Source organism: Urocitellus parryii, chromosome 3 (assembly GCF_045843805.1).
Source record: "Urocitellus parryii isolate mUroPar1 chromosome 3, mUroPar1.hap1, whole genome shotgun sequence".
Classification (NCBI taxonomy): Eukaryota; Metazoa; Chordata; class Mammalia; order Rodentia; family Sciuridae; genus Urocitellus; species Urocitellus parryii.
The window spans coordinates 150756379-150775917 of record NC_135533.1 but is presented as its reverse complement, the minus strand read 5'-3'; the positions used below and the strand labels follow the sequence as shown (position 1 = coordinate 150775917).

General features: G+C 54.4%; 1 protein-coding gene across 9 annotated transcripts in view; it reads left to right on the top strand.

Moving 5' to 3' along the window:
* Ssh1 (slingshot protein phosphatase 1) overlaps window positions 1–19539 on the top strand; it is a 64610-nt gene that overhangs the window by 20927 nt on the left and 24144 nt on the right. For 7 of the 9 annotated variants that reach the window (XR_013343352.1, XR_013343350.1, XR_013343351.1 and 4 more), the window contains 5 exons: window positions 5950–6053; window positions 10656–10720; window positions 11146–11267; window positions 15783–15851; window positions 16745–16810. Coding sequence is in view for 5 of the 9 variants with exons in the window: in XM_077796135.1 (XP_077652261.1) it covers window positions 5950–6053; window positions 10656–10720; window positions 11146–11267; window positions 15783–15851; window positions 16745–16810 (426 nt within the window). In the remaining 4 variants the exon portion in view is untranslated. Of the gene's footprint in view, window positions 1–5949; window positions 6054–10655; window positions 10721–11145; window positions 11268–11943; window positions 12004–14211; window positions 14410–15782; window positions 15852–16744; window positions 16811–19539 lie in introns of those variants that run through there. The other 2 variants (XM_077796134.1, XM_077796133.1) reach the window with 2 other exon arrangements.

Here is a 19539-nt window from a genome sequence, read left to right as displayed (position 1 = left end):
CTTTCAGTGTTCCCACAGTCCTTCTCCCATCAGAAGCAATGACAGCAACAGTTGGTGGTGTCCTTCTCCAAGGCAGGTGTCATGCTGCTTGACCCCGAGGTTCCCGGCAACAAAGTGGTGCAGGGAGTAAATAGTGCCTAAAAGCCTGGCCTCTGTTTTTGGTGCTTCCAAAAAGGTTGCTGTTTTGTTTCCTGGCCCCCGAATGATCTCTTTCAGGGCACCTGATCATGCTTCTCAAAGGACCACCCATGTGTTTGGCCATGTGATCTTTTAGCAGCAAGTTGTTGAGGCTGATCTCCAACTTGTGATCCTCCTGCCTCAGCCTCCCAAGTCATGGGTGTGCACCACATGCCCAGCTCCACAAATGTGTCTTCTGTTCTTATTCAGTTTGCGGATCCTTAACCTTGGCTGGGCATCAGACGCACTTCTGAACTTTCTAAAGAGCTGAAGTTCTGAACTTCAAACATCTGCATTAGATGTGCTCAGGTTGGGCCCGGCAAGAGCGTGTTCCAGGAGTTCACTGGTTGCTCAGGCGTACAGCTGGGCTCTGGGGCACTGGCCTAACAGTCTCCAGTGTGGTATTCCCACACCTACTGCTTTTGTTCCTGAAGGAGTTCTGTTTCTAAGTGGCATGGCACACACCCTCACCACCGAGACAGGTACCCACTCCTTAAGGGAGACAGTTCTTTTTGCCCTTATCAATGTCTGCCGCCCTGTACCCCCAGGCTCCTCAGGCTCTGAGAATACTCGGCTATTTGAATGAATGAAGAGAGCCTCCTAAGGGGTATCAGAACGTGATACAGGGACCATGGTCAGAGCTGGGGTGGAGCTTGCCCAGCAGGTGTGAGGCCCTGGGTTCAGTGCCCATCCCTGGGAGAACAACAGAAAGACAGACCCCTCAGGCAGATTCGCAGGCCCAGCTCTGTGTGCTCTAAACTCAGGTGTGCCCGACCTCTGAGGGAGTGGTCCAGGCTGTCCCTAGAGTTCCTGGTTCAAAGCTTTGACTGGGACCCCTCATTTGTCCTATGGACAGTGCCGAGCTGTGGGCGGTGGGTGACACGGCACAGTGAGCGCCTCGTGCAGTCTTGGCCACAAGGTCACTGCCAGAATCACAGTCCTGGCGCTGAGAACGGCGGCCCTGCTGCTCTGAGAGCTGCTCACATTCACGGCCAGTGAGCGGCGCCGAGCACCATGTCCCTCCGCCCACAGTCCTGCCATGAGGGCCTCCCCCAGCTGCCCCCTGTGTCCCTCTTCCCACAGCCCTGCCATGAGGGCCTCCCCAGGCTGCCCCCTGGGCAGCGAGGACAGGATGCCAAGGCTTCACTCCCCAGGGTTCCACTTCTCTAAGTCACTCCTTCAGGTTCCTGCATTCAGACTGGAGAGGCTTCTGGGCCCAGCCTTCCTCCTCAGCCATGTGACCCACTGCCCTGGGGCCCCATAGCCACAGCAGCAGCACAGCTGGATTGGGAGGAGAAATTCTGGGGGTTAAGAAGGTGGGTGTGAGGGGCACCTGCCTGTGGAGACCTGCCTCCCTGGCACATGGTAGTGTCTGGCGCAACCCTCTAGGGAGGACTGATTGCCCTTTGGGAGCTGGGGGAAGCTTCCAGAAGTCCTACTCAGTGTCCCCAGCTGGACACCTCTGCTCCCCTCCAGATCCCTGCAGGCCTGGCTGGCTGGCGTCGGGAGGCCATTCTGCCCTGGCTGTGGTCACCCTTATCCCCACCTGCTGCACAGGTAAGGGAGGGGCAGACACCCAGCTCCTGGCAGCTCCTGCCCCTGGATTCTCGAGTCGTGTCCTGGCCTGTGGGATCTGAGCCTCCCCTGGCTTTGCAGCCTGGCCTGCCCGGATACTGTGCCCCTGAGCCCACAGAAGCGCATGTGGCCCCCTCCACCTGGAATGTTCCCTGGGAAGGGCCACCAGCCGCCCAGAGTGGCTGTTAGCACACTGAAGCATTTTCAGAATGTCAAAGTGCTTTTGAAAATGTAGGGTCCCTTCCTGTGGCAGCTGCCGTGTCCTGTCCTGTCCCACGGATGGATGATGATTGGCCAGACTGATACCCTTGAGTGTGTCGATTAACCAGGAGGGGGTCCTCTTGCGGGGGGCAGTTACTGGTGGCCAGCTGTTCCCCTCCCAGTTCCAGGGCACACCCTGCTGCTTGTTCCCAAGGCAGGGGAGCCCGTAGGAGTGAAGCGATTAGAGGAACTCGGCTCTTGGCTGCTCTGAATGGGCCTCTTTCATCAGGGGATGCTGGACAAGGGCCTTTTTAAGCCAAAATATCAGGGAGAGACAAGAGTGCCACAAGAGCCACTTACTCCTGGGTGGGACCGGCGTCTGAGGAGGATTCGAGCCTGCCAGCCAGCCTCTTGTCGCCCTTCCTGTGTTCCGCACGCGGAGTCGATGGCAGGAGCTCCCTGGGCGCGTGGTGGAAGGGGCGCTGGGGACGTGAAGACGGCAGTCATGAACCTTTTTTATTTGTCTGATTTCTGCGTCTTCCTTCGGCCAACTCAGTACCTCTACCGGTCAGAGGCTTCCAGCCCGAACTAGTACGTATGACCCGCTGGCCTCCCTGCCGCCTGCTCCCCAGAGGGCCCGAGCTGGGTGTGCCTGGGACTGGGGTTCTAGGAGCATCGGTTGAAGGTCTTGTCTGGCTCCCTGCTTTGTAGAAGCCTGTTCTTGTGGACTCTTCCCAAAACGTGTTTGTGTTGCAGAGATCAAGTCCTGAGCCCTGAGGAGGGGAGAGGGGGCACTGGGCCTTTGTTTTTAATCCCTCACCAAGATTTTTCTCAAAGCCAACGAGGAGTCTCCTGTGCGGCCCAGGCCTTCTTTAACTTCAGTCTGTCTTTTGGGAGCACTGAGACTTTTTGTGAGAAGGCCAGTATTTTGGTGGCTGGGATGAGTGGTTGCGGGTTTGTGGCTTCCTTCCCTGAGTACCTTGCAGGCACTGTCCCCTGAGCTGCAGCCCGGCATCACCAAGGTGGATCTCTTAAGGTCCACTTCCCGGCAGGCTGTCTAGGGCTCGATGGCTGGGCATGTGCTGCCCTCAGGGCATCCGCAGAGAACCACACCAAGCCCTGGCTGTAGGGGGAAGTGCCTGTCACCCAGCGGAAGGCACTGGCTGCAGTGAGCTCCGGGCAGAAGCTGGGTCGGGAAGACTTGTGCATCTTGGTCCCATGGATCCGGGCCTGCCCACCCACCCTGCCTGCCCAGCCCTGGGAGTCACCGTGTGTGGGGTCCTCTGCTGTGTCCCAGGACACAGGGTCCTTACAGTCGCAGTCGTGGTCCCCTTGCTCTCTGGGTTCCCCTGCAGGGTTCAGACTCCTCTTTCCAGAGCCCAGGCCCCTCGGCACGGTTCCCTGCTCCTTGACTCCCAAGGCTAAGGTCGCTGTCCGTGGTCGGCTGGCTGCAGCGTGCTGGTCAGTGTGCATCCCCACCCTCGCAGACTCCAGTACAAGCCAGGGATGATGCCCTGAAGGAGTCCCAGCTCTGCTGCTGGCTGCGCTGATGCTGTTTTAATGCCCCCGGGCTGGGAGTCCCTGGCCCAGCGCTTTGAGATTTGGATGAGAATAAGTAGTAAGCGATCCGTGTCTAAAACAGAACGGTTCTGAACACAGACTTTGTTGTAAAGTTCGAGGAAAGGAGACAGTGACAAGATTGAGGGGTAGAAAAATGTCAGGGGATCTGGAAGCAGCTAAAACGAGACAGCCTGGGTGACACATTGGCCACACTGTGCTCAAGAGCATGTGCCTTCTCCCAGGAGAGCGAGCAGAGAAAGGTGCTTCTCCTGCTTTCCTGCTCGCTGGCCCTGGGCTCCGGCTGGAGAGGACCCAGGGTGGCACATACCCACGAGGGCCACTGGAGAAGCGCACGGTGCCTGTGGAAAACGGGGCTGGGACGTGCCCTTTGCCAGCGGTTCAAGGCCGACGTGTGACAGGGGACAGAGGTCTATTGCCTCATGGCCACGCAGGCCCTATTTTTAGCATGAGAACTTAGCCAGAAAAGTTAAAAGATTTGACTGTGGACTTGACCTCATAGAAAATAAGTTTTCCCAGGAGCTGCGACTTGAACGCCAGCTCTTCGCCCTCAGAATGACCCGTTAGGCTTCGCAGGGTTTCGTTTTGTTCTGTTTTATTCCAGGATTACAATATTCAACCACTAACATTAGATGTCTGGGGCAGCAAAAGTGAGCTGACTTCCTCATATTACAGAAAATATCCTTGTATTTCTGCCAGGGATTAATTTGCTTAAGTCTAGGTTCTGGGTTGGTTTTTTTTTTTTTAAGAACTGCTTTTTCTTAAAACATTTTCTGGTTGCTTAAGAAAGAATTGCTGTATTTTTATATTCCTTATCATTTAAACTGTGATGTTTCACAAAATTAATAAAAATGATTTTTATTATAAAGTATCATACATATTTTATATTATTTTGAAAATTAAAAAGAAAAAAACCAGCCACTTAAAAAAAAGTTAATGTGTTCTGGGTGTGGTGGCAAATGCCTGTAATCCCAGTTACTTGGGAGGCTGGAGGCAGGAGGATTGCAAGTTCAAGGCCAGCCTCAGCAACTTGATGAGACCCTGTCTCAAAATAAAATTTATAAAGGGCTGAGGGTATTGCTCATCACTAAAGCACTTGCTCAGAATATGCGAGGTCCTAGGTTCAATTCCCAGTAATTCCCTCAAAAAAAAATAATAATAATTTAAAAATAAAAAGGGCTGGGGATGTAGCTCAGTGGTAGAGTAACCCTGGGTTCAATCCTCAGTTACAGGGAGGGGGGCAGATTAAAAGTTAATGTGTGTTTTGTTTGAAAAATTTGGAAAATAGTAAGTAGAAAAAAGATAATCATAGATGGTCCAATCCTTCAAAAACCACTATAGGGACTGAGGATATGGCTCAGTTGGTAGAGTGCTTGCCTTGAACATACAAGGCCCTGGATTCAATCCCAGCACCATTAAAAAAAAAATCATGATAAATAATTTGGGGGCCTAGAAGTGTAGTTCAGTGGTAGAGTGTTTGCCTGGCATGTGCAAGACCCTGGGTTTGATCCCCAGCTTAATAATAATAATAATAGGACTATTATTATTTATGTGTTAACAATAATAATATAATTACTATTATTCATGGGTGTGTTTAATGGGTAATTTTAATAATTGATAGCAACTAATAGCTGGGGCTTTCCTCTTTTTTTAAGTCTTAGTTTCTGCACAGGCTGAAGATATTTTTGATAGACAGCTCATGAAAGTGAGATTTTTTAATTGTGACCTTTTTTTGCAGTGCTGGAGATTGAACCCAGGGCCTCCTGCATGCTAGGCAGGTGCCCTACCACTGAGCTGCATCCCCAGCCCAGGTTCTAGATTGAATGTTAATGTTGTTGCTACTTAAAAATAACAAAGGCCAAAGATTCAGTGACTCAGCTTGAGACTTTCCACAGGAGTAGTGGACAGAGCAGCCTTAACTAAGTTAAGTCACAGGTCAGTGGTCACCCACTTTTCTTAAAATGCAAACAGCCTCTACAAGTTCAGTTTGATCTTGAATCCCACCCGGGGAAACACCAGGAAGCAGGGAAGTTGTTAACAGGGAGTCGGAAGCAAAGATCCACAGTGGGAGTGGGAAACTCACCGAGGGGAGCAGCCTCTCCTGCTCAGGTTGCTCTGTGTTAGAAAGCAGTGCAGGAGCCCCTTCCCAGCGCCCTGGGGGAAGGGGCTTTGGGTGCTGGCGGAGCCCACGCAGAGCTCTGGGTGTTCAGCAGCAGCATTCTGTCATGAGGAACGCTCCTCAAAAGCAAGCTTGGAGCAAAGGCGCAGCGAGGGATGAGGACTGTGGGAAGGGTCATGACTGCAGTCTCCTGCTGTTGGCGCTTTGTCTGCTGTGTCCACTCAGAGCTTTTCCTCTGCAGCATGTCTTGGTTTTCCTCTGAATTCCCTCTAACTGTGCCTTGGTTTCATTCTTCCTAGCTTGAGTGAGAGCTTTTTCATGGTGAAGGGAGCAGCCCTCTTCTTACAACAAGGAAGCAGCCCTCAAGGCCAACGGAGTCTTCAGCATCCTCACAAGCATGCAGGTGATGGCTCTATGTTGATGCTCTTTTTTTTTTTTTTTTTTTTTAAAGACGAGAGAGAGAGAGAATTTTAATATTTATTTTTTTAGTTCTCGGCGGACACAACATCTTTGTTTGTATGTGGTGCTGAGGATCAAACCCGGGCCGCACGCATGCCAGGCAAGCGCGCTACCGCTTGAGCCACATCCCCAGCCCATATGTTGATGCTCTTTAGTTGGGAATTCTTACCAGGTACAATGGCGCATGCCTGTAATCCCAGTGACTCGGGAGGCTAAGGCATGAGGATCACAAGTTTGAGGCCAGCCTCATCAACTTAGTGAGAACTTGTCTCAAATAAATAATAAAGGCCTGGGAGTGTAGTTCAGTGGTACAGTGCCCTTGGGTTCAGTCCCCAGTACAAGAAGAAGAAAGGGAAAAAAAAGGAAAAATTGGGACTCTTTTTTCTGAGCATCAGAGGAACCTTCCGTAGGTGGTGGTGGGCAGTTTGCTGGTATCAAGGCCAGAGCAGTAGTGGAGCACAGGTTTGTAATGACTGGTGCAGGTGGAGGCTCGGGTGCTCTGGGGTGGCACAGGGGGCTCGTGGGTCTGTCTATGTGAGAAGTCAGGAGGTCGGCAGCTCTCTGTTGGGATGTAAGATTTCCTGGCCACAGTGGATCAGGTACCTGCAGATTTTAAGATACCGTATGACTTTCCAACAAATGCGCCAAAGTGCATTACAGCCAGATGGCCCCTTGAAAATAAGCCCCTGGGTGCTATGTAGCTGGACCGGGAAATGCTGTCAGTTCTCAAAGCGTTTGAAGACTCTTACTTGGGGAATTTAAGATTCTTTGGGTACTGAGGCAGGAATTGCAGCTTCGAGGCCAACCTGGGCAACTTAATGAGGTCCTGTCTCAAAATAAAAAATAAAAAGGGCTGGGGATGTGTCTCTGTGGTAGAGAGTCTCTATGTTCAATCTCAGCATCTCTCTCTCTCTCTCTCTCTCTCTCTCTCTCTCTCTCTCTCTCTCTCACACACACACACACACACACACACACACACAGAGTCATCAGCTCTTGCCCTGAGAAGTCACTGTGGTGGGATTTTTTTTTTTTCTATAATGGACAGTTTGGTTTTGGAAATGGATAAAAATAATAGAGCAGGGATCCAACTGAGTGTTAATGTAGGTCCAAAAGCAGACTACTAAGAAACACCTGCAAACTAACAGGGGACTTGAGTCTGAAACCAAAGGCAATCTGGAAAGAAACCAACACTGTGCTCTGTATGCACAGTGGTCTTGGTACCAAGGCCGAGCTCTGGGCCTGGCACGGTGTGTCTGTGAGCCGGAAGGGCCTGGCCTTTCAGGACAGCAGCAGGTGAAACACCTAGCAGCCAGGGCCCTTTCCTTGTCACTTGTCCCCATTTTGTTTGCTTAACCTCCGGCCGTCCAGCTTCATCTCTGAACATCTAAGGTTAGAATTTCATACCTTGGAAGTTCTAGCAAATGCTATGTTTCAGTCGGTCTTTTGTTTTAAGCTAAAAAAATAATTGTCCTGTGCGAGAAGGCAGTGTGCTTTGTGGAAAGAATATTTGCTTTGGAGCCAGACAGACTTGGCTTCTGAACCAAGTTCTGCAGCTCCCTGGGCAGTCACAGTCCACTTGTGAGTCTCAGTATTCTAATCTTTATAGTGGACATCAAATACTTGAGACAGTATGGAAATGGAGAATATGCATATAACACACCTGCCTTCTACCAGGATGATGTATGTAAACATGCAGTACAGACAATACAGACGGTCAGCTGGGCACAGTGGCACGCCTGTAGTCCCAGTTTAAGGCCAGCCTGGGCAACTTAGTGAGACCCTGTCTCAAAATGAAAAAGAGGGACTAGGGATATAGTGCAGTGGTTAAGCTCCCTTGGGTTCAATCCTTAGTACCAAAAGAAAAAAATTATATATGTGTGTGTATATAATTATAGCTACTCACACACACACACACACACACACCTATACACACCTACACCTGTATGTGCAGCTATAATCACTACAGGGACTCCTCGTACAGTTAAACTACAGAGCCATTATTCCTAAGTCTGCTAATTGTCCTGCCCTTTTAGGAGTGTGGCCACTGTTTCTGTCTTGACTGTGACGCGTATACTAGAAGAGGTGGTCTGGCCTTGCTCACCGAGGACAGCCGCTCCGTGCTGTGTGAGAGCTGCCTGTAGAGCCGGTACAGGCACCTCCTGACCACGCGAGGGCAGGGAGGCCAGGACAGCTGGTTGGCTCTGTCCCCCGCAGGTCTGGAACGGAGAGTGAGCTAAGGCCAAAGAGGACTCTCAGCAGATGACCCCAGACGGGCCTAGACTGGACTTTACACTGGTTCCCTTTTCCCTGGTATCGAGTCCCCCAGGATGAACTGCCCTCCCTCGCCATCACCACGCAGAGCTGAGGACAGTTGAGGGTTAACCCCCCAGGGGAAAGCCACTCGCTATTCACTGGGTCCCAGCAGGCCAGGCCTTGGAGGCCCTGTCCAGAGCTGGTCTCCAGGCGGACAGCCTCTGGCGGGGATTCCTGTCTGTCAGCACTCTGCGCCCCAGCAAGCAGCCCTCCTGAGGAGTCTGTCTGTCCCACCATCCCCACCTCCACCCCCGTGGGCTGCGCTGCGCTTCCTTCCTCTGTAGTCTGACTGGGGGGAGGCAGGTGAGGAGCCAGCAGGGGGCTGTGTGGTATCTTGGCGTTGGAGGCAGGACGGGGTGCTGCTTCAGAGGAGGAAGGGGATGGGAGCTCCGTGTCCTCTTGATAGGACCCATATCTGCAGTCACTCCTTTTGGTCAGGAATGAGTGCCCGCGTGGGCTGTTGCACTGTGGAATCCTGTTACTGGAGAGAACAGATAAAAGTGGCAAATTTTTTAAAAATGTTATTTATTGTGAAAAGAACTCTTAACACGAGCACCGCCCTCCTGACTAGAGGGGCAGGTTTCTGATAACCTGACTCCTTGCTGAGACAGGAAGTGCCATGTAGACATCATCTGTCTTTCTGCCTTAAAGTAAAAAGATGCTTTTGCTAAAGGAAGAAATGTGACTTTTTTCCCTGGAGTGCTTGAGTCTGTAGACAGTGTTCATTCTCCCAGGGTTCTCAGGGTAGTCTTTAAGATAGGTGGTTTGCCGGGCACGGTGGCACAACCCTGTCATCCCAGCAGCTCAGGAGGCTGAGGCAGAAGGATCGCCAGTTCAAAGCCAGCCTCAGCAAAAGTGAGGTGCTCAGCAACTCAGTGAGACCCTGTCTCTAAATAAAATACAAAATAGGGCTGTGGGTGGGGCTCAGGGGTCGAGTGCCCCTGAGTTCAATCACCGGAACAAAAATATTAAAAAAATAATAAAATATTTGATTTTTAGCTGGGTATGGTGGTATACACCTGTGACTCAGGAGAATGAGGCAGGAGAATCATAGGTTTAAGGGCAGCCTCAGAAACTTAGTGAGACCCTATCTCAAAATAAAAAATTTAAAAGGGCTGGGGATCTAGCTCAGGGCTAAAGCACCTCTGAGTTCTCTCCTCAGTACCATAGATAGATAGATAGATAGATAGATAGATAGATAGATAGATAGATAGGGTTTCCTCTCTTTGGTGATGGGACTCAAACCCTGGGCCTTTGTGAGTGTGAGGCAGGTGCTCTATAAGTACTGTGGCTCAGTTATAGAGCACTTTTAAAAATTCGAGGTAATTCAATTTCTTTGGCGTGAAATTGATACACACTTTTACGAGCTATTCCTTGCACCTTCTTCTAGATCAACATCTTTGCAGATGAATCTTTTCTTAAGAAAGAGCCCCGTGAGAGGTTTCAGGAGCCTGTGAGCTCTGAAGAAAGCAGCGGCAGAGTCACACCTGCTCCGTCCTCGTGGCACACCTCAGTTACAGGGTCCCTGCCACCTGTTGGACACTTCCTGCACCCTGCCCCGTCTAGGCAGAGTGTTGGCCCCTGGAGTCCCCAGGCAGAAGCATGGCTGAGGCCACCCTGCACAGCACAGTGAGACCCCGTCTCCAAAACAGATCTTCCCCTGGGTCACTGCCTGTCCCATGTAAGAAAGATAAAAGAGAGAGAGAAGATAATTTTTAGCAAGAAAAGGGAAAATGGCAGATGATTGACTCTGTTATTTCCCTGAGCGCCCAACTTACAGCAGCTCCCAATAACCACGTAGACATTTCCCCTGGTAGAGAAATAATATCTGAGTGTTATGGAAAATGCAGAAGAGTTTGAAGAGGAATGATGGCACTCGGCTGTTTGGCTGTCCTGCAGCGTGACCCTGCCTGCCACTGCTGGTAGAAATACATTCTCTTTAGATTTGTCTGTATTTCCCAATTTTTCTATTAAAAGCACCCATGTTGCAAGCAGTTCAGAAAATAGAGCAGCATTAGCAACAGGATGGTGAGGGGCCAGTCACTCTAACATGCATGCACATCAGGCAGAGAGGAGGAGCTGTCAGGACAGAGCTCTTGGGAGGCTTCTCCTATCGTGTGGGTGGAGAGAGTTAACTTCTAAATCTTTCTCCAGGCCCCTAAAACCAGCCTTTTGAGGTTTCTTCCTGGAAAGCAGATGGGTGACCTTCTAAACTTTCTTGTTGGCCTGACAGGTGACCTGCCCCAGCACCTGCAAGTCATGATCAACCTCCTGCGCTGTGAGGACAGGATCAAGCTGGTAAGCAGGGTGGAGAGCGCAGGTCCTTATGTCCCACATTGTGACCACAGCCAAAGCCAAGGGGGCTGCGGTGCAGCTCAGGGGTGGAGGCTGTGTGAGCCCTAGGTTCAGTCCCCAGTGCCACCTGGAAAACAAACCTTAGAGGGGCCCGCAGAGGGCCACACCAGGGCTCCAGGGCAGCCTTGCCTAGAACCTTCTTCCCCTGGACATGCGCTCATTGCACATGTTCTGGATGTCCCCCCTGAGCCAGGACTGTCCCTGCTGCTCAGGAGACAAGTAGGACCTGGCTCCTGCCCTCAACAGTGGCACCCTTCCTTCTTCCTTCACGGGGGCGGGAGGTGCTCTAGCTGTGGTCTTGGGTGGGCAGGGGAGGGAGGTGCTCCTCCGGGAAAAGTCAGCGAGCAAGCGCCTCCCTGCCGGTACAGGCCGTGCGCCTGGAGAGCGCCTGGACGGACCGCGTGCGCTACATGGTGGTGGTGTACAGCAGCGGGCGCCAGGACACCGAGGAGAGTATCTTGCTGGGAGTCGACTTTTCCAGTAAGGAAAGGTGAGTCCCATGGGGAGGCGGTTCCGCCTGGGAGGGGGAGAGAGTTGCTGCTGGAACAAGGTTTCCAGGGAGGAGTGTGGGAGTCCTGGCAGAGGTCAGGGAGTGGCGAGGCCTGGGCTCTCGGGCGGTCAGATGCAGGCTGTGCTGTCCAGGGGCCGAGTGGGCTGAGGCACAGGAGACCTGCGCCGTGATGAGCGGCCATCAGGAGGAGCCACCTGAGCCGGGTTTGTTCAGCTCGCGGATTTAGAGGCTGGAAGTCCGTGAAGAGGCAGCTATTTGGCCTCTGGCGAGGGCCTCATGGCAGATGGCATCCCAGTGGTCAGAGCATGTGCAGAGGATCCCTCGAGAAAGACGCTGGAGGGATCTGCAGACAGAACAGGTTCCTCCCTCTGGGGGCGGAGCCACGACCCTCCCCTGGGCCCCGCCTCTTAAAGGTCCACCACCTCAACTCTGCCACCCTGGGACCAGCTTCCAGCCCGTGACCCCTTCAGGAGAACTTCAAACTGTGTCCATGTCACAGCAGGAGCCACTTAGCCAGGAAGGAGGAACCTGCTGTGGTGAGCGTGGAAGGTGACCCATGGGAATGTGCGCTTGTGGCGTCTGTCCAGCTCTGGTGCAGCAGTGACAGGTCCTTGGTCAGCGGTTCTAAGAGAGGCTTGCAGTTTGGCTGAGTTACATCACGAACCCTGTTGTGCACGTGAGGCGGCTCCCCTGGCCTGTCGTCCTGCAGGGACAGGTGTGCGGGTCATTGCAACCCCGGATTCATAGAACCAGGTCAAAGCAACGCCATTCAGTGTCCACTAGTCTACCTGCCCATCAAGCACATAGTGAGTTTTGTGTTCTTGTGCGTGTGAGACCCGGCTGGGCCCCAGGGAGGCCACGAAGCAGCCACACGCAGCTCTTGGTATCACGGCACCACCCTCCAGGAGGGGAAGAGGCGCGATGGTGCAGATGCTTAGGCTTCCAAGGTGACATGGCAACTGTTAAGCCAGACCTTACAGGACCAGCGGGCAGCCATCGAGGTCGGCCAGCGAGGTCGGGGTGGGTGGGGCTGGAGGCCTGTCTGAGTTGTCACTGGCAGAGGCGGGGACACGGCAGTGAAGAGCCACAGGATGGTGCATCCTCGTCTTCTGAGCTGCTGCGAGTCCCAGGTTGGTTCCCAGACGCGGTTCCTTTGTTAGAGGTTGTGGATGGAAAAGGGGGAGCCCTCCTTCCGGTGCCTCAGGGCCTGATGGAAACACCTCCTGTGCATACTCTTGGGGAGCCGGCCTCGGTGGCCTCGTGCTGGTCAGGAAGTCTGGGTCTAGAAGATGTGCAGCTGCCGTCTGAGGAGGCGCGCTCTGAAGGGCCACTGAGGGCGTGGGGTGGTGTCAGATGCCACCAGGCAGGTGTCTCAGAGTGCTGCAGGCCTACCTTCCCAGGGGGCTGTGCAGGCTGTTCAGTGGTTAGAGAGCTGGACGTCTCCCCTGGGCAGGGGCTTCTCTCACTGCGTGTAGTCTGTCTAGTGACCCTTTCTGATCCTGAACAGGAAGTCTGCCTTCCATAGACCCTCCCCGTCATCTGGATCCTGACCAGGAGCTTCATAGGAACGCGGTCCTCCTCCTGGTCCTCTCTGTTGCTTGAGCTGGCCACCACAGTCCAGTTACCAGATGCCCCGGGAGCAGCCCCCGTGGTCCTTCGCCCTCCTGTGGAGTAGGCAGCCCTATTCACACCCCACAGATGAGGGGTCCGAACCCAAGAGACCACACGCATGTATGAGGGTCACCCCAGTGAGTGGCCGAGCTGGGCATCCGTTCGTCCTTGCACTGTGGACCTGCCGCGTGGAGGACCCCTCTCGTTATTCCCCGCCACGCGGGGCTCTCCACACACCACCCTGCTCGTCCATCACCTGCAGCTTGTCACCCAGGGACTTGTCAGTTCTATGTGCCAGATCTGCCAGGTGCCGGGGGCTGCGTCAGGGGGCACAGGACAACAACCCGTGCCCCCTCAGCCCAGGGTCATGGACGACATTCGGCTTGCACGCAGGACCCCCGTTTGTTCTTCCCACTCGGGATGCTGCCCAGGCCCTTCCCTTCGGACGTGTCCTGCCCGTCTGCGCCTTCTTCCCTTGCCCTCCTCCTGACGCCCTGGCTCGGGTTCTCTGTGGGGTCCCCTTTCCCTGGGACTGTGGCCCTCGTGCCAGCGTCTCCCTACCCTGTCTGGTCTCAGCTGCTGCCTCCTGTGGGCACCAGCCTCAAGGAGGAGCTGGCTTGTGGCTGGACAGGGGTGTAGAGAGACTGAAGGAGCAGGACTCAGGGAACTCTGGGCGTGTGGGGGTCTGGGAGCTGCTGCTCTGTGGCTCCCACACTGCCCAGGTGCCCGCTGTCCTCCCGTGCCCTGGCCTGCAGATCCCCAGTCCTCACCAGAAAGGCTTCCCCTGCTGAGGTCACGATTCTCCGGTTTTCCTAAATTCTTGCTGCGAGATTTTGTTTCCTTAGCCCAAAAGAGAGAAAGCAGAGCATCGCCTCCCGGGGACCTTCCTTGGTTCCTGGTGACAGGGTGTCCAGGCGAGTCATGTTAGAAAAAATCATGTGGAAACGATGGCTGGTGCGGCTGGCATTGTCCCCGGAGTCCTAGACCTGCTCATGCCTCCTTGGGAGGCCAGGTAGCCGCCCCAGGGATCCATGTCTGGTTAATTGTCATTTGAGATTCAGGAACTTCTTGAGAGCCACACTGCTGTCCTCCGTGCGTTAGTGTCTGCCACCTGTAAAGGTCTGGGGCAGGCCCTTCTCCTGCCGGTGCCTCCATCCTGTGCAGGCCCAGCTGGCTTCTCCGTTTCCACCACCTGGGCCCCAGGGTCTGGGAACCTGCTTTCTGGTAGAGTTGCCACCCCCCACTTGACCCTTCAGCACGTTCTTCCTCTAGGAAGACCCCTCCCCAGCTCCCATGTTATCCAATCCATACACCCACCTCTGCTACAGAGACTTGGTGTTGGTCACTGTGGGACCAGTGGAGGCACAGTGGCACCTACAGGGTGCTAGAGGAGTTGTGGGGCCGTACAGTCTTGAGGTCCCCTGTCTGTGCTCTGGGCTCTAGTTCAAGGCTGTGAACAGAGTCCTCTGTGGAGCCTGCGCAGTGGCTTGGAGGCTGAGGCAGGAGGATGGTGAGTTCAAAGCCAGCCTCAGCAAAAACAAGGCCCTAAGCAACTAGGGAAACCCTGTCTCTAAATAAAATACAAAATAGGGCTGGGGATTCGGCTCAGTGCCGAGGGCCCCTGAGTTCAATCCACAATTACCTGCCCCCCCAAAAAAAAACACAAGTCCTCTATGGACTCTGACTGCTGCCAGCTTCTTACCCTATCTGGGCCCAGGGGAGGACGGTTGAGGTGCCCCTTGTCCCATGCAGGCTGTGTGGGCTTCTGCCTGCCCTGGAGCCCCTCCTGGCCTGGGCTGTGTGTGGCTGTCTGTGCTGTGACCTCTGTTCTTTGCTAGTCCCTGGCTTGTGTGCTCAGTGCCAAGGCGTGCCCTTCCAGGCCTGCCCACCCCAGGGCACCGTCCGGGATGGCTGTGTATCGGCCCTTCCTGGCCCTGGTACAGCTGAGTATTAAGGACATATGGTGAGCCCATCGAGGTTGGGCAGGGCTGTGGGGGCAGAGTGGGGCTGTGGGGGGAGAATCGGCTCTGCCCAAAGGCACTTGAAGGCCTTGAACAGATGTGGAAGCAAGTGGTCAGGAGGAGGGGCCTGCAGGGTGGGGTGCTCTGGAGGGGGAACTGGCCTCGAGTCCCAGAGCCCCTGGTCCGGTGGAGTCAAGTTACTCCCCAAGGGGACTGTTGAGTGGCAGACGCATAAGTCCAGGATCCTGGTGGCTGGCAGGGCTGGCCCCTGGCACGGTCGCGGCCGTTTCGCACAAGCTGTTTTAAATGCCCCGAGAGTGTTCCTGGTGATCTGAGGAGCCCCTCTGATAAGCGTCTTCGGTCTGCTTTTCGGTGGCGCCAGTCGCTAAAGTTGACAAGTATCATTTCCCTGTTGGGATGGGCAAGACAAAACCAGATTCAGCCAGTTTGTAAGGTGGCAGCTGCACAAAGGGCGGTAAACAGAAGTCTGAAAGTTCATTAATAGTAAGGCGGGCACTCGCCCACTCCTGCCCCCCAGGACAGAGGAGGTTGGGGCTGGCTCTGCCACCTGTCCAGGGGCCCTGGTTGGACGTGGCCCTCTGCCAGCACCGTGCCAGCGTCGGTGGCTTCTCCGCTGCAGTGTGGGTGCAGACCAGTCGTCTGCTGCCCATACCCCTCACAAAAATGGTGCGGCCATTGGTGCTCCCCTAGCGGGGCCACCCAGACCCCTGTCTTCTAGAATCCAGTTGTAGAGGACTCTTCCCGGGCACAGAGGACTTCTTCCAAATACAGGCCCAGCAGCCCATCCCAATCGGGTGGTGGCTGTCTGGGAGCCGGACAGGCTGGGTAGAGGGACTGAGGGAACACTGGGCCAGTGCCTGGGTGGACACTGACTCCAGGTGTCTTCTCTCCCCTGATCTAGCAAAAGCTGCACCATTGGGATGGTCCTGCGGCTGTGGAGCGACACGAAGATCCACCTGGATGGAGACGGGTAAGGACCGCTCAGAAAGACCCTCTCCCTGTTGGCGCTGAGCCCGGCCGCCCGGCAGCCTGGGGTCGACCTTATTAGGAGGGTAGTGCTGGGGGCCGGGGAGCCCCAGGGGAGCGTGCGTTCTGGAGGTTCTCTGAGGGAGCTCGGGTCAGGAAGCAGTGGGAGCCTGCGGCAGGTCGGCTGGGTGACGCTCGGGAGCAGCCGCCTGCTGCCCCGCAGCCACTCCCCTTGGGCTCAATGCAGGGCCACCCTGACAGCTCCCAGAGGGGTGTGACACAGCTGGAGCCCCCGTCTTGGGGTGCCAGGAAGACACCTGCCAGTTTGGGGACTTCAGAGGAGGATGCCAGGGGCCTGGGCAGGTAGACAGAGCTGGAGGCTTCAGGCACCTTCTCTCCTGGGGCAGCGAGGGCTCGGCATGCGCGGACAGGAGGGAGGCGGGCGGCCACTCCTGCACATGGATTCTAGGCTGCTGAAGCGGCTCCCTGGAGAGGACTGGAAAGGACAGACATTCACTTAGTTGAAGTAGTGGGATCATAGGATACTTTTCCTTTTTAAAATTTTGTTTTCCATTAATATGTTTTCATGAAATTAAAAAAAATATCAAAGAGTGTGTGTGGTGCCAGAGGGAGCAGGTGGACAGGGTCAGTTATGGAGACCGATGACACCAGGCGCTGTCCTGGCCCCGCATGGTGATGCACTTTGAGTTTTGGAAGTGTCACCCTGCTGGGTGGGGAGCACCCCCTCCTGGCTTGCCTTTGGCTCACCTCGCACCACGCCCCGCGGTGCAGCGTGCTCCTCCCCAGTCCCTGGCTGCTCTGCCGCCGGCCGGCGGGGATCTGACCGCAGGGTCCGACCCTCCCCACAGCTGCCCTTCTCCTTGTTCTCGTCCTCAGTGGGTTCAGCGTGAGCACGGCAGGGAGGATGCACATATTCAAGCCCGTGTCTGTCCAGGCCATGTGGTAAGTGTCTTCAAGGACCCATCCCCTCGGCAGGGTGCTTCTAGCTGACACCACGAGCAGGAGACCCCCATTCAGCACACACCTGTGATCCCGGGAGGCTGAGTTCAAAGTTCAAAGCCAGCCTCAGCAAGAACTCAGCAAGACCCTGTCTCAAAAAATTAAAAAGGTTGGTCTTGAAGCTCAGTGGTTAAGTGCCCCTTGGTACCAAAAAAAAAAGAAAAGAAAAGAAGAATGAAAAACTCGTTCTGAGGAGCCTGTTGGGGAGGAGGAATGGCGAGGGTGGGCGGCGTCGCGGTATGTGATGTGCCTGTGAGGATCGCCACAGCGACACGTTGTTGGGATCACAGCCTGTATGACAGACGTCACTAGTAAAGCAATGAAAGAGAAGCCCTGCTCTCCAGGGCCTGAGCTGGGGTGTGCCATTGGAACCGTGTTTTAAGCGTATAATTCGGCGGCGTAAAGCCTCTTCTCGGAGCTTTGTGGCCGTCCCCACTGCCCGTCTCTGGCCTTGGTCCTCATCACAGAGGGAGCGCTGTGCTCGCTCCCCCTTCCCCAGGCCTGGCAGCCCCCATTCTTGTTGCCCCAGTGGGTTCGTCCTTTCTAGGAAATTCATAATCAGAATCATCAATGTCCCTCTGTGTCCCACTTGCACTTGGCGTGCTGTTTTTAGGATCATTCATGTTACCACGTCTGCAGAATTACGTTCTTTTTATAAGCTGAGTACTGTTCCCTGTGTGAAGGCTCTGGTGGTGTTCACGCAGCCAGCTCCTGCCCACAGAGGGTCGGTTCAGCTGCGTGACGGTTCCCATGAGGCCCTGCTTCCGTTCTTTTTGGTTTTGACCCAGAAGTGGAATTGCTGGGTCACGGGTTGCGTTGACTCTCTGGGAAAGCACCAGTTCTTCCCACGTGGCTGAGCCGCTCACGTTCCCATCAGCAGAGCGCAGAGTTCCCATTTCTGCATTTCCTTATCACCTCCTGTCATTTATTTACCTGTTTATTGAGTCAGGGTCTTCGGATATTGCCTAGCCTGGTCTTGAACTCCTGATCTTCCTGTCTCAGCCTCCTGGGGAACTGGGGTTATCAGTCATTTATCTTATTTTATTCTTTTAATTGGTTGTGTGGACGCATGTCTGTGTGGGGGGGAATTAAACCCAGGGCCTTACATGCTAGGCAGGTGCTTTACCACAGGGCTAAACCCTAATGCTTTCTGTTTTATTTTTGAGCCAGGGTCTTGCTAATGCCAATGCTGGCCTTGAGCTTAAAACCCTCCTGCCTCATTCTCCAGGTAGCTTGGGTTATAAGTCTACCACCAGGCCCATCTCACCAGTTTTTACATCTTATACTCACCGTCTTAGTAGCTGTGAGGTGGTACCTCGCTGTGGTTTTGGTTTGTCTCCTGAGGATTCTTGAGTATTTTTCATGAACTTATTTCCCATTGGATGTCCTCATTGGAGGACTATCTGTCCCAGTCCTTGGCCTAGGTTTTTCTATATTGTCATCTTGCCTCTCTGTATGGGCTCTTGGCAATAAAATGTCACCTGGCATCACTCCACTTAATCCCTGTGCCTGGCATGGAGTAGGTGCTCAGCGTGTGCAGTCGAGGAGCAGCACTTTGCTGGATGTGGAGCATGTGGTGGGAGTGGTCACAAGACTGACCTGTTGGGTTGGGGGCCACAGCACATGGACAAGTTACATGACACCTGGAGTGCTGGGCAGGTTCTCCCAGGTGTCGAGCCACTCCAGGGCCCAGGTCTGCGTGAGCCCAGGGCCTCCACGGACACACCGCTAGGGCTGAAGGTGGCACTGGGCTGCTAGGTGCCTTGGAACAGCTTGTTCTAGAGCCTTCCTCTCCGTTGGAGGGTCTCACTCCACAGGTGCAGCCTGCTCAGCCCAGCGCCTCTCTAAATGAGCTGGGAGAAGTTCAGGAGGGGCTAATGGCATCAGAGAGACGGTCTCTGCCCACGGTTCAGGATAACTGTGCTCTTCTCGGGCAGTGAGTTACGTAGAATTCTCCTGTGGGCCCCAGGTTAAGCACATGCCATGCCATGTGCTTTACCTCCTTTGTGACCACACCACAGTCGATTCAGGATCATTTTGGAGGGAAAAAATCATGAAATCGTAGTTCTGGTCAATAAACCAATACATGCCCCAGATGTCTCTGTGTGGCCCTAAGTAATTTACTCTCCAGGCAAATAAAAAATAGGCCCACGCAACTTTTCAAAAACCCTGGGACCAGAACTAAATTTAGTAACATTCAGCTCAGGTTGATCTCCTCAGCCAGCCTGGGGACAGTGGGCCAGATTGGGTGTCTTATACCCGAGACAGGGTCACTCTGGCAGTCCCCCTTCAGGGCCTCTGCCACCCTTTGCTGGTTCCTAACTCGCCCCACTGCGGAGGACCTTCGGTCTGGGCTCCTGGTGGACGAGGTGAACTGCACTGTCGGTGTCCCTGTTTCTGCCCCTCCGCCCCCCACACCTCCTCTTCCTCTGGCTTCCAGGTCCAAACGGCTGCTCCGCACCTGTCCTCCAGGAGTCTCCCTCTGAGTCATGGTCACATGGAGGGCGACCATGTGGGACGCAGCCAGATTTCCTTCCTGCGGTCAGGGCTCCTGTGGTCCCCACACTCAGGGTCACTGTGACTTCCGAGGTCACCTGTGATTCTGTGGTTAAGCAGTGGAACGTAAAGCAGCGTGTGGCCCGTGTGTTTGGGAGTCGGGAAGTTTGGGCTTG